Source organism: Patella vulgata, chromosome 3 (assembly GCF_932274485.2).
Source record: "Patella vulgata chromosome 3, xgPatVulg1.2, whole genome shotgun sequence".
Lineage (NCBI taxonomy): Eukaryota > Metazoa > Mollusca > Gastropoda > Patellidae > Patella > Patella vulgata.
In genome coordinates, this window is record NC_065881.2 from 38,922,449 (window position 1) to 38,937,545 (window position 15,097).

The following is a 15,097-nucleotide window of genomic DNA, read 5'->3' on the forward strand; positions in this document are numbered from 1 at the left end:
ACTCCAATTTCTGTCCTTATAAAAACTGACCCACTTATCTGTCTGATTGCCTCTTCGAGCAATTTTATGAAGTGAGCAATGTTTAGTCCCTCACATGTGGTTTCGGATGTCGCAGCAAGGTATTTTACAAACATGTATTGGTATGTAAAGCCGAGTAAAAAATACTCTCATTACGCACTTAAGACTTTCGTGTTTATTTAATAGCGAACGTGAGCAAAAATTTCGATAGCACTCTTTGATTTAATTTTTGATTTGGGCGATGTGGGTGATTTCGGTACAGAGCTAGCTGCAATAGCTTCGTTTCATTTCTAACTTTCAAAACCATGAGCGTGGCAAGATAAACTCATTACAACATTTTGGGATTTACTTTTATTTAGTGGTTGCCACCTTCGTTTACTTGGCGCTCTTTTTATTTTAGGAAATAAATATTTGCTAGCTCTAAATACGCAGAACTATTTGAGACCGGAAAATAAACGAAACAAATTTTTATTTGTAGTCTTTATTTTCCAGACACTTTTTGGTAACTTGGGTGTAAATTATTTTCATAATCATAGTATCTTATATAATTATTGTGTAGACTTAAGCCTTGATCGACAGACTTAGTTGTTTTTTCTAGATCTGAGACTGAGCCCTGCAAGATGGCGTCCACTGATGAATTGCTATCCAGCACTGGATTGAACAAATACCCCTATGATTTGAGGACTGTAACCAAACTACCTATAGGAAAAATCACAAATAGGCTTATACTAGGCATTGTTAATAAATTCCTGACAACTACGGAGCATCGGTCTATCATAACTGCTTTACATGACGACTGTGTGACACCCCATTTTTTCCGGGGATAGCGGAAATAGAGGGACTCGGATACGATGGCTGATTTAGGACACGCAAAAAAAATAATATTTCGAGCGCTCGAGATATTAAGTCGAGCGCTTGAGATAATTAAGTCGAGCACTCGAATTAATGTAACCGAACACGTCTCAACTGATGTTTTGAATTGTATAATTTTTTGCATAATTTGATGATAAACTTGCAGAATAAAGATATTCGTTTGTTCGTTTTTACAGCCCATCCAAAGCTGCAGTGACGTCGCACCCCCCTCCCCTCACACACACACTCCATCCCATGCTCATCACCAACACTAAATATTTCTCGTTATATTTATCCCTCCCTTTCCAACAAGGGGGTTATATCGCATATTATTATACAAATCAATAATTGTATATCGAGGTTACAGAGTTTTGCTAGGAGAGACTGACATTTCCTCTTATCTAGAAGCTCAGGTCTGATCCAAGGTCATTTATTTCATATGTAGGAACTGATCATTGCCTAATTTACACTGGCGCAAGTGGTGAGATCGTGCTGGACAATCCCCCGTCCCCTGCCGGTCCTTACACCTTTTTCTACACTAGCTGGAGATTCAACATCCTCTTCCACCCACCGGGAAACCTTTATCTTATTAAATTCAGGGTCCTTGCTGTGGGAGGAAACACAAGGACACAGAGTAAAACCACACGATTGGAAGGCATCTCATTAATTTGGAAGGGGGTAGATATAATGGGAACTATTTAGTGGTGCTGATAAGAATGGGATGGAGTGTGGGGTGTATCCCCTTCCAAGTTAAGGTGTGAGTAAGGTTGGATGTGTGAGGGGTTGTTGCGCTTCAAGCTATAGCTCGTCAGCAACCTCGGGATTGTAGTTCTGGGTTGTCACTGGTTTGAGTGTATGTGACTTGATGTTACAGATGATAACGTAGCAGCGGTTATATCTGCATGTTTGGCTGTCGCAGGACGAAAATCTAATTACACTCCATGTGAGTAAATGCTACCATATCACACGAGAGAATGTTGTCCTAATTTTGAATTTGTTGTTAATATATTATTTAATTTCCACTGTAGCATTATAAACAGTTTATATTAAGACATTTGAAGGCGTGGGTGTATTGTTAAAATAACTAAGCGTTTGCGCATGCGTACAGATGTCAAATTCAATCATCTCATGGAGTGTATTCCGTTACTTTGCAACAAGGAAATAAGCTATGTTTTCGGACTGCGATAAAGACTTATTCGTTTCAAGGGCATTACGATTTTTTACACGACCAAGGGACATAACTTGTATTGTGACGAAGAGATAAATGCCTTGATAATGGAAGCCGGGAAGATTTTGAAGCATTAATAACAAATTTCCAAATGGTTATATCCTCAAAAATCAATTGTGGTCAGACGTCTATTGCTGATGAATGAAGTTTTTATGGCAAGTCTTATCATATAATGTTAAAATAATCCTGAAATAGTGTCTGTTTGTTGTAAAATATTTTGAGCATGAACCACTCTACTAAAGTAATCATGTCCCAAAGCATCAAACAATCAAATTGCTCATCTCTGCTTACTCTAAGCAGAAAATGTTCATCTTCGAACTCAATCAAGGCATTGGCCTAATAAACACCTGCACTAAGTTTGAACGTTCTAGCTCAATTAGAAGGAGAGTTATTAAGTCCCAAAGTCTCAGCCAATCAAATTGCTTATCACTCTACTTACCCTGAGCAGAGAAAGCGCATTATCGAACTTAGTCAAGGTATTGATGTAGAGAAACTGTACACCAAGTTTCATCACTCTCACTTAATTAGAACTAAAGTTATCGTGTCCCAAAGCATCAAATTGCTTATCTCTGCTTACTCTAAGCAGAAAATGCTTATCTTCGAACTCCATCAAGGCATTGACCTAATAAACACCTACACCAAGTTTGAACATTCTAGCTCAATTAGAAAGAGAGTTATTGTGTCCCAAAAAGTTTGACAGACACAGACAGATGAACCCATTTTAATACCCCCCTGCTTTCTTCGAAATACGGTGGACAAAAAGTCCAGAAATATACTCTTCAAAATAAGTAGGGGATATTGAAATGCAAATACCTATGCAGGTTGTGATATGATAAATAGTCATGGACACTTGACATGCTTTGAGAGTATATTCACAGATGAAGAACTTATCGCTCCAACAGAACCACTGAGCAGCATTGTCAAATTTGACACTTCAAGGAAGGGTTGATGAAAACCGCTGCGGGCTGGTTTATCCTATCTATGTATGCTTTCCTATCGGTTCTTGCATAAGATTTACTGTTTAGCGTATTTTTGCTTTAGTGTGTTACGTTTAATTTGCAATGAGATGTCTTCAACATGAGAAACGTCTACATGCTATTGGCATGCTTCAAATGGGTTCTACACAGCGATCAGTAGCCAACATGCTTAATGTGTCACAGTCTGTAACAGTAGACTGTGGAACTGGTACCAACAAACACACAATGTTGATGATAGACCTCGTTCAGGTCGTCCTAGAGCCACTACACAAGCCCAGGATCGATACATTCGTACATAGGTCCTGCGAAATCGAGGACAAACGGCCAATCAGCTTTTTGTAAACTTGTACCAAGTTACAAGAATTCGAGTTACACGCAAAACAATTAGAAATCGGCTACACTGCGTGTTGTGCCTCCATTAACTCGCCAGTACATGGTAAACAGGCGTCAATGGTGTAGGCAGCGTAGAAATTGGGGTAATCGTCGATGGGCGCGTGTAATGTTCTCAGATGAGTCCAGATTTACTCTGGATTTCACCGATAGGTGTGCTCGCGTTTGGAGGCATGTAAATGAGAGTCATGCTAACTTTAACGTCAGACAGCATGACAGATTCGGGCGTGGATCTCTTATGGTGTGGAGAGGAATCACCATGACTGGCAGAACGGACTTGCATATTGTTCAAGGAAGGGTCACTGGTGTGTACTACCGTGACCACATCCTGGCACCGATAGGTCTGCCCTTTGCTCAACGTGGAGGTCGACGTTTCATCTTTCAAGATGATAATGCCCGTGCCCACCGCGCTCGTGTCGTGAATGACTACCTTCAGCGTCACCATATTGTCCATATGCCTTGGCCAGCCATGAGTCCTGACCTTTCCCCTATAGAGTATGTCTGGGACATGATCGGGAGACGTGTTCGTCGAGTGAAATGGGGCCGTCAGATAAGCCGCCCATTTTAACTGTTTATGTTCATGTATAGGCAATTGGCCTGTTATTAACATACACTGGTTACCTCTAATAAAAACAGCAGTGCATTTCCGCAGTTTTGTATTGTTTCTGAATATCCCCTACTTTTTTAAAGAGTATATATTCAGAATTTGGTGTCACTAATTTAATAAAAATATTTTTTTTGATGAAAATAGATTTCGCAATATATTGCAACATGTATTGCAATACACTTGGATGTATCGCAATATATTACAATACGATTTTAGGTTGCAATACAAAGCCCTAGTATGAAGTTAATAGTTGTATTCCCAAAACAATAAAACCTTCAATTACCTTTCCACAATACAAGACTTTCACCCAGTGCCGTCCATTACTATCTTCATATAATTCTAGTCTTAGATCTGCTGCAAATGGTGGCCATGTATGATCGAAAATGTCAAAAGATGCCAAGAGAGCGACAAGAGTTGAATCATGGGTAGAATAAAGACACATCTTGTGTTTTCTAAAATATAATCAAACAGGATTATGTAATAATAATATTATCATACAGCTTTATTAGTTCTCATGAGACAATTAGAATTTGAACATAAAAGTATAACATAATTTTGAGCTCAACAAGTGGGCACATTTACATCTACATATATATTTTTTATCGATGGTTAGAAGGTAACAAAAACAACAATATCAACTCAAATACCTTTTGCCCTGTACTGTTTCTTCCATTCTATCTAAATTAGCACCAACTGCCAAACCTGTAGTTAGTCTTAATCCTACTTTTCGCTCTGCTCTAAATAATAAAACCCCAAAAACATTAGTTGCCAGGCAATTAAGGATAAACCCCCAAGCAAGCATTGTCATCTGGGGTGTCAAACTGGTCCTACAGTGGATCTTACTCAATCATCTTATAATTGGGAAGGGGTTTGCATATGAAATTGAATATATTCGTTTATTGAATCAGATTTTAATGAGAGGTCATCTCTAATACAATCATAACAATACAATAGCTGCGCATATATCATAGATGCTTGCAAGTTTTGAAAATACAGAGGTTGTCTGTGAGGTCAGTTACAATCTTATAGGTAGGTTTACTGTAATAACTGAAATAAAATACAACTAGGTTTGTTTTTTATTTGAAAAACCCCACTCTGTACAACATGCATGTGGTTTTGGAGTAAAAAATCCCACAATCCTGATTGTCTTCTTCCTGGATTATAACTTCACAATCATAGCCTACTTTATGATTAGCTGAAAGATCCCGGTAAACTTTGTATTTAAAACCTTGAAAACTTTAGCTTACTAATTAATGATGATCAATGACATTGAGTAAGTATTTACAGCTTATAGCAATAATGCTGTATGCTTACATAGATCTAACATATATAAACTTAAATTAAAAGTTAAAAATATTACAAACTTACTCAGATTGTCCACAAAAAGCATAGTACATCATCTTGATAGCATTTTTTTCAATCATATCTAGAAAGGGTTTTATAATATTTGGCATGGGATAACCATGGGTCTGTAAAATAAAAAAAAATAGTGTGATGAGTGTTTAGATGGGTTAATTCTGAGGGGAAGACTCTTAGAAAACCTTTTCCTAGTGCTGTACTTGAGGCTCTGTGGTACGCAGAAATATAAATTTTCATTTGTCCATAAACCCAAACAAATTAAAGCATTTCCTATATACATTCTATTTACAAGTGAACAGTATTCTTACCACTCTAGCAACAATATCATCTCTTACAAATATAAAGTTCAATTTTCTACTACCATGTTCAGAATCTATACCTGAAGTAGAAAACAAGTATACAATCATTTAATATACGACAAAGATTTAACATTGGGATTCCCTTAATATTGCAAGAAATCCAGAAAAAATTCTATATTCAGTTTAGAAAACATTCCTTATTGGAGTAAACCATAATTCACTAAAAATAAAATAATACCTACACCACTCTAACTTGTGATTGGTTTCGATTAAATTCCCCTTTAATGACTAAAGGTGTCATGACTGTTATGTAATCAGCTAGATATTTTTACACATCCCTTTTATTTGATAATGATTTTTATTACAGTAAACTTTGCATAAGTAGGATCTAAATGGACTGACCAATTTTATCTGAGTTATGCGAAGATCCGAGTTAGCCGAAGATCTAGTTCAGCTCTGAACGTAGGTCTCATTATCACACTGTACGTTCAGGAACCGTCCTATTGAACCCTGGGCAACTTTTTACTGCTAAACGGTGGTGTGTCAGTCTCTGTGAATGCCTGAACAATGCAAAGGAACATTTTAGTGAGAAAATAAGACCTTGCTTACCTCGCTAGAGTCAGTATGTGGGGTGGGGTACGGCTTTACGTAGCTTGACCATATAAGATGAAATGAAATTTAGGTAAGCTGGGGTGGGGGAAAATTAGAATCGTTGAAAAGCGAGAAACTTCAGTCAATTATTGCTTTGCCTAGCCCAATTACAATCAAATTTTTTCAAAAATTCCAAATTCGTTTCGTCTTATATGGCCAAGTTGTGCGCTGCCCTGTATTTGGATTTCAATGGCGTCAGCCAGGCCGTTTGCCGGAGGGTGACATATTTTTTACAGCATGTTGTGAACATATTGCCGAACCGACTTAGGCGAAGGAAAAAAGCTGGAATTAGATCAAATGGACCGAACATTTTGATCCAAGTTGAACGAAGATCCAACTTAGGAAATCTGATAAAAAAATTAATAAATTTAATAAAAAAAACGTGCAGGATCAAAGGGTCCCAACAATTTCATCTGAGTTGAGCGAAGATCCGACTTCTACAAATCCGACTCATGCAAGGTTTACTGTATTTGATAATGATTTTTCATTACTTGACAATGATTTATCATTACTTGATAATGATTTTTCATTCATAATTTGTATCACTATTTAAATAGATCTTACCAAGTATATTTTCCAGTTTTTTCCTATCTTCCTTAAAGCCAGGAATATCATCAAAATGTATCATGGAAGCATGATTTATCTGGCGTACAACTGGACAATTATGACCATTAGGAAATAATATCTCCGATTGTGTACGAGATACTGGGATAGTTATGGGACCTGAAAATATAATAATATTGGTAAACCTTAATCAGATTTCTGTATCTACTTAGCTCTTGTTTGGAATCAAATTCTGAAGAATACTTCTGTCCATTTCAGAAGGTCATTTTTTTACAAAATTGTAGTCTACAATAAAAGAAATAATGCTACCCTCTCGAATAACACAATATTTATGGATAACAATTACTATGGTTTATTTCACTGCGACGTTTCAACAAGATTCCACAAGTCGTTATCAAAGTGAAATAAACCATAGTAATTGTTATCCACAAATAGTGTGTTAAGGGATTCGATTATGTTCCAATTACTACTAAATGCCATTCAAAGAATGCTACCCTCTGTTCAGACATTTTTTAAAGACCACATCTGAACACTGAGTGATCAATTATACATGAGGTTAATACAGAATAATGATGGTAGTTTTTGTTATGGCCTTTTAACTCAAAGATGCATTATGTAAAAGCGATAAATGTTCCTATTGCAGATCCTTGTTTTGTCTTCTAATGTTATAATGGATTAGAACACCCGGTGGATTCCAAAATTTAACAATAAAATGGATAACTGAGATGTAGTATTATTATTACAATAATAAACACTCTACATCACATCTTGTCAAAACTTCAAACACTTATCAGTTCGCTTAGAATAAAGGAATTTGAATGAAATTTTCAATATATTCATTTTTAGGATCTATTTTTGAACTATTATAGCAAGAACGCTCTGTATCTAAATCGTACGTAATGCATCTTCAATCAATGTTTTATTTAAAAGAATATAATCCAGAATTTTAAATTATTAATAAAGTAAATAGTTACCTTTGGCATTTAATTCTTCACTACCATAAAGACCAGCTAATACACAACGTAGAGATGCTATAGTACGATGTATGTTAGTGGATCGAACACTAGAATAAATAACAAATTCCACTTAAGACACAGTCATAATAAGAGAAAGATATATATACAGGCCAAACAGATAATATTTATTTAAAAAATCTGAATTTTTTAAAATTTTATCTTTTTGCTTTTATTTTCAAAAGGGTTATTGCGCACAAAAATAAAGGTATTCACAGTTTACAGACATTCACTGTTTATAGACATTCACCGTTTATAGACTATAGATATTCACTGTTTATAGACATTCACTTATATAATTATTTTAACACAGGAAATATGAACGCAGAACGCATAATAATTACTGGTAATGAAATGTTTTTATGTGATGACGTGGTGGTATTTAAAAACCAGAATACTTTTTTTTAAGGCCTTACAATAATTGATAACTTACTTTTATTACATCTTACAATATTTAAATTAAGTAAACTTACTAAATATCATCTGGATCAAATTCTCTAGGAAGAAATGAAGCATAGTCTTGTCGCATATTTCTACCTAAATCAAACATCTGCTCTTGACCATAACATGTTAAAGAACCAGGCAGACCTCCACCCTTTAAATAAAAACAGTCGCTGCCAGGCCGGATACGCCCACATTTTGCAAGAGATGGATAGAGAACAAGCTAAAAACAAACACGATTTTTTGTACTATCGGGGGCAATAATCCAGAAAGTTATGGTCTGAAATGCGCAAATATCAAAAGGGACTGAGATCTTTGGAATATAAAGGTATGTTTTAAGTTTCATCAAAATCGGATAAAAATTGCAACCTCTAAAGGGTCCATAACCCTTGTATTACATACTTATACACAATTTGCGTACAAAGAGCGGCCATTTTGTCAGGCACTTTCATTTCGATTTTCCCAAAATTCCAAAAAAATCAGGGGCCATAATTCAGGAAGTTACGATCCGATATGCACGCATATTGAAAGGAACCAAGATCTTTGGGTTATAAACATGCATTTCAAGTTTAATTAAAATCGGGTGAAAATTGTGACCTCTAGAGAGTCCACAACCTTGATATACCATATTTTTACACTATTAGCATACGAGGGGCGGCCATTTTGTACAGAAGTTTTGGTCTGATTTTCACGAAATTCATACTCAACCATCATTACAGTGCAATGGTGATATATTCAAAAGTTTTTTTAAATCGGATAATAATTGTGACCTCTAGAGAATCCACAAGCTAAAAATGCAATTATTCGACCAATCAGGGACCATAATCCAGGAAGTTACGTTCAGATATGTGTGAAAATCAACAGGAACCAACACCTTTGCGTTATAAAGATGCATTTCAAGTTTCATCAAAATCGGATCAAAATTGTGACCTCTATTTGCATACAAGGGGGGGGCCATTTTGTCTGAAGTTTTGGTCCGATTTTCACGAAATTTGAACTTGACCATCATTAGGGTGTAACGGTGATATACTATAAGGTTTTTTTTAAATTGGATAAAAATTGTGACCTCTAGAGGGACCACAAGCTAAAAGCACGATTTTTTGTACAATCAGGGATCATGATTCAGGTTGTAACGATCCGATATACGTGAATATCGAAAGGAACCAGGATCTTTGGGATATAAACATGCATTCCAAGTTTCATCATAACTGGATAAAAATTATGGACTGTAGAGGGTCCACAAACTTGATATACCATATTTTTACACTATTTGCGTTCGAGAGATGGCCATTTTGTCCAACAGTTTTGGTCCAATTTTCACGAAATTCGAACTCAACCATCATCAGGGTTTAACAGTGATATATTCACATGTTTTTTAAAATTGGATAAAAATTGTACAATTTTCGTACAATCAGGGGCCATAATTCAGGAAGTTACAATCCGAAATGCGCGAATATCGAAACGAACCAGGACCTTTGGGCTATAAACATGTATTTCAAGTTTCATCAATTGAATCAAAATCGTGACCTCTAGATGGTCCACAACCTTGATATACCATATGTTTACACTATTTGCATACGAGAGGCGGCCATTTTGTCGGGCAGTTTTGGTCTGATTTTCACAAAATTTAAACTCAACCAACATTATGGTGTAATGGTGATGTACTCAAACATTTTTTTTTTAAATCAGATAATAATTGTGACCTCTAGAGCGTCCACAAGCTTAAAACGTGATTTTTCATACAATCAGGGTCTATAATCCATGAAATTATGGTGCAATACATGCCAATATCGAAATGAACCAAGATCTTCGAGAGATAGACCTATATTTCAAGTTTCGTCAAAATCCGATAAAAATTGTGACCTGTAGAGTGTCCACAAACAAATTGTAGAAGGACGGATGTCTGAACGGACAGGGGCGACGTCAATATACGTCCACATGAAAATGTGGGCGTAAAAAAAATGATTCTTCGTACAATCAGGGGCCATAATTCAGGAAGTTACGATCCGATATGCGCAAATATCGAAAGGAACCAAGATCTTTGGGTTATAACAATGCATTTCAAGTTTCATCAAAATTAGGTAAAAATTGTGACCTCTAGTGTGTTCACAAGCTAAGAATGATATCTTCCGTACAACCAGGGGCCATAATCCATGAAGTTATGGTCCGATACATGCCATTATCGAAAGGAACCAAGATCTTTGGGAGATATACCTATATTTTAAGTTTCGTCAACATCGGATAGGGGGTTGGATGACCGAATGGTTAGCACGTGCATGCTGTTTCATAACGTCTGTCATTGAGTCAACTGGCGTGGTTTCATGGGTTTTCTCCGGGTCCTCCGGTATCCTCCCACTGCTAACCATGTGTTGGTCCCGAAATGACCTAGTTTGTGTCGAGTGGACGTTAAACCCCATTTCTCTCTCTCTCTCTCAAAATCGGATAAAAATTGTGATCTGTAGAGTGTACAAAAACAAATTGTGGACGAACGGACGGACAGGGGGGACTTCATAATACGTCCACATGAAAATTTGGGCTTATAAAATATAGATAGGACATTGTTAGGCTACCAGCAACATTTAAAAGTAATACAATTTCAACGGATCATCAGTGAAGTATCAATGATGATCTACTGTCACTTCAAAATTGTTGTTTAGTTACCTTAAGCCTTCTTTTTTCGTAACTTCTTTGAATAGGTGAAACTTCTGGTTCTCCTCCAGCATCCAGATCAACAACTTGAATGTCAAATAATGTCTTTGTTACATCTCCTAATATATCGTTTTCACTATAACTGACCTAAAATACATATTGCAGGCCTTCACGTCAATAAATTCCTGGAGAGTCAAACCAGCGGCTGCCAGGCAGGATACGCCCACATTTTCGAGCGATGGATAGAGAACAAGCTAAAAAGAAAGTGATTTTTCCTACAATCAAGGGCCATAATTCAGGAAATTACAATTCGATATGCGCAAATATCGAAAGGAACCGAGATCTTTGTGTTATAAACTTACATTTCAAGTTTCAACAAAATCGGATTAAAATTGTGACCTCTATAGGGTCCACAACCTTGATATACCATATTTTTACGCTATTTGAGAACGAACGGCGGCCATTTTGTCTGTCAATTTTGGGCCGATTTACACGGTGATATAATAATACGATTTTTTAAATCGGATAAAAATTATGACCTCTATAGGGTCCACAAGCTAAAAACGTGATTTTTTGTACAATCAGGGGCCATAATTCAGGAAGTTACAATCCGATATGTGCGAATATCGAAAGGAACCGAGATCTTTGGGTTATAAACTTACATTTCAAGTTTAAACAAAATCGGATAAAAATTGTGACCTCTATACGGTCCACAACCTTGATATACCATATTTTTACGCTATTTGAGAACGAACGGCTGCCATTTCGTCTGTCAGTTTTGGGTCGATTTTCACGAAATTCAAACTCAGCCGTCCTTAGGATGTAACGGTGATGTAATAATACGTTTTTTTAAATCGGAATAAAATTATGACCTCTATAGGGTCCACAAGCTAAAAACGCAATTTTTTGTACAATCAGGGGCCATAATTCAGAAAGTTACAGTCCGATATCTGGAATATTGAAAGGAACCGAGATCTTTGGGTTATAAACTTACATTTCAAGTTTAAACAAAATCGGATAAAAATTGAGACCTCTATAGGGTCCACAACCTTGATATACCATATTTTTTCACTATTTGAGAACGAACGGCGGCCATTTTGTCTGTCAATTTTGGGCAGCCGTCCTTAGGGTGTAACGGTGATATATTAATACGTTTTTTTAAATCGGATAAAAATTATGACTTCTATAGGGTCCACAAGCTAGAAACGCAATTCTTCGTACAAACAGGGGCCATAATTCAGGAAATTACGGTCCGATATGCGCGAATATCGAAAGGAACCAAGATCTTTGGGTTATAAACTTACATTTCAAGTTTCAACAAAATCTGATTAAAATTGTGACCTCTATAGGGTCCACAACCTTGATATACCATATTTTTACGCTATTTGAGAACGAACGGCAGCCATTTTGTCTGTCAATTTTGGGCCGATTTTCACGAAATTCGAACTCAGCCATCCTTAGGGTGTAACGGTGATATAATAATACGTTTTTTTTAATCGGATAAAAATTATGACCTCTATAGGGTCCACAAGCTAAAAACGCGATTTTTCGTACAATCAGGGGCCATAATTCAGGAAGTTACTGTCCGATATGCGCGAATATCGAAAGGAACCGAAATCTTTGGATTATCAACTTAGATTTGAAGTTTCAACAAAATCGGATAAAAATTGTGACCTCTATAGTGTCCACAAGCTAAAAACGTTATTTTTAATACAAACAGGGGCCATAATCCATGAAGTTTCGATCCAATACATGCCAATATCGAAAGGAACCGAGATCTTTTGGAGATAAACCTATATTTCAAGTTTCGTCAAAATCGGATAAGAATTGTGACCTGTAGAGTGTCCACAAACAAATTGTTGACAGACAGACAGGGGCGACGACAATATACGTCCACATGAAAATGTGGGCGTATAAAAATTGTGACCTCTTTAGGGTCCACAACCTTGATATACCATATTTTTACGCTATTTGAGAACGAACGGCGGCCATTTTGTCTGTCACTTTTGGGCCGATTTTCATGACATTCGAACTTAGCCGTCCTTAGGGTGTTACGGTGATATAATAATACGGTTTTTAAAATCGGATAAAAATTGTGACCTCTATAGGGTTATAAACTTACATTTCAAGTTTCAACAAAATCGGATAAAAATTGTGACCTCTATAGGGTCCACAACCTTGATATACCATATTTTTACGCTAGTTGAGTACGAGCGGCGGCCATTTTGTCCGTCATTTTTGGCCCGATTTTCACGAAATTCGAACTCAGTCGTCCTTAGGGTGTAACGGTGATATAATAATACGTTTTTTTAAATCAGATAAAAATTCTATACACTCTTAAGACCAACTAGAAATCAGCCTGATTTCTTCTTGTTTAGGAATTTGACCTCAAAGATAATGGAAGTTTGTTGAAGAGAATCCTGTCATCAACTTCTCAAAGATAATAAATTGTCGCCCAATTATTATCTATTTAGATGGTGCAGTGTATAAGTGTCATATTACACTGCTCTATATTTAGAATATAAAAGCTAGATGATTTGGAAATCAGGTTCTGTGGGATTTTCAATTGAAATTAAAATTAAAAATGAATAAGAGAATAAAAGAAAATAATCCAATTGAATGTAGAAATAAACAAATTTAATAACAATTTAATAAAATAATTATATCATGAAAATAAAATTGATTCAAATATTACATAAAGTAATAATTAGCTTATTTAATTAGATGTAGCATCTTGTTTTAGCCAGGGTATACAAACATAAATTTCAAATTTAAACCAAATCGGCTAAAAATTGTGACCTCTACACTGTTCACAAGCTCAAAACGTAATATTTCGTACAATCGGGGGCCATAATCCATGAAGTTACAGTCCGGTACATGCCAATATCGAAAGGAACCGAGATCTTAGGGGGATTAACCTATATTTCAAGTTTCATTGAAATTGGATAAAAATGGTGGTGGCTTGCCAAACTTAAATCACATGATGTCATCCAACGATAAAACCATCCGAAACAGGCAGCCTTTTTTTTATGCAATACTAAATAGATCTTCTAGAAAAAAAAAACAAACTTCTACTTAATGTAGTTTAATGTAAAACTTCAGATATGGTGGATCACGTTGTACTTAAATAAGCAAAACTGTCAATATTTTCTTCAAAACAACGATTGATTATTGTTATTTGTTACATTTCTGCCACATCCAACTGGCTTTTCTGGACATTTTAAAACGGAATAGGGTTGACGTCTTTACGTCATGAAAGTGGGGCTAAATATATATCACATACAATAGCTAATCAAAATAGAGAACCTTTACGGGTCACGCATGACAAATGCACTGTAGTTATATGAATGTCCATATCGATTTTGATAAAAACACTGCTTGATTTCATAAACTTTACTGACAATATTTGCAGATACCGAAAACAAAAGTTGTCTCATTACATTGGGCTGTATATGTTTAATTAGAACTAATAATAGTATAAAAATTAACTTATATTTAAGATTAAGATGTTACATGCTTTAAACATACATTATACAAGAGCTAAATCTGCCTTTTGCAAGTCTTTATTTAGGCTTCAGATGTTATAGAATTTAATAATTAGACCTTTATTTACGTAGCAATTTTCTTAATCAACTCTTAGACCCTCGGATGGCTTGGATACAGCTTGGATTTAAACAGTCGTCCATTTAAAATTAAATCAACAAGCCAACAGTGAGGCTGATGTCCCCCGCCGAAATTGCAAAATAAATAGATGACACATATTAATTAATCGCACATTTATTTTTTTCACTTAGTTTCATCACTCTCTATCAGATAGAATCAAGATTATCTTGTCCCAAACCATCGACAAATGAAATCGATTAGCTCTGCTTAGCTTCAGCTCGAAATGTTAATTATTGAACTCAGTCAAGACATTCACCTAATGAACATCTACATATACATCAAGTTTAAACATTCACCTAATAGACACCTATGCCAAGTTTGAACATTCTACCTCAATTAGAAGGAGAGTTATTGTGTTCCAAAGTTTCTACCAATCAAATTGCTTA

General features: G+C 35.8%; 1 protein-coding gene across 4 annotated transcripts in view; it reads right to left on the reverse strand.

Moving 5' to 3' along the window:
- Nucleotides 1-15,097, reverse strand: part of LOC126814363 (lysophosphatidic acid phosphatase type 6) — a 34,572-nt gene that overhangs the window by 15,408 nt on the left and 4,067 nt on the right. For all 4 annotated transcript variants that reach the window (XR_007677564.2, XM_050539442.1, XM_050539441.1 and 1 more), the window contains exons 2-9: nucleotides 11,061-11,195; nucleotides 8,432-8,553; nucleotides 7,920-8,008; nucleotides 6,946-7,104; nucleotides 5,740-5,810; nucleotides 5,441-5,541; nucleotides 4,720-4,809; nucleotides 4,356-4,524 (exon numbers count right to left, since the gene is read on the reverse strand). Coding sequence is in view for 3 of the 4 variants with exons in the window: in XM_050539442.1 (XP_050395399.1) it covers nucleotides 4,356-4,524; nucleotides 4,720-4,809; nucleotides 5,441-5,541; nucleotides 5,740-5,810; nucleotides 6,946-7,104; nucleotides 7,920-8,008; nucleotides 8,432-8,553; nucleotides 11,061-11,195 (936 nt within the window). In the remaining variant the exon portion in view is untranslated. The remainder of the gene's footprint in view (nucleotides 1-4,355; nucleotides 4,525-4,719; nucleotides 4,810-5,440; nucleotides 5,542-5,739; nucleotides 5,811-6,945; nucleotides 7,105-7,919; nucleotides 8,009-8,431; nucleotides 8,554-11,060; nucleotides 11,196-15,097) is intronic.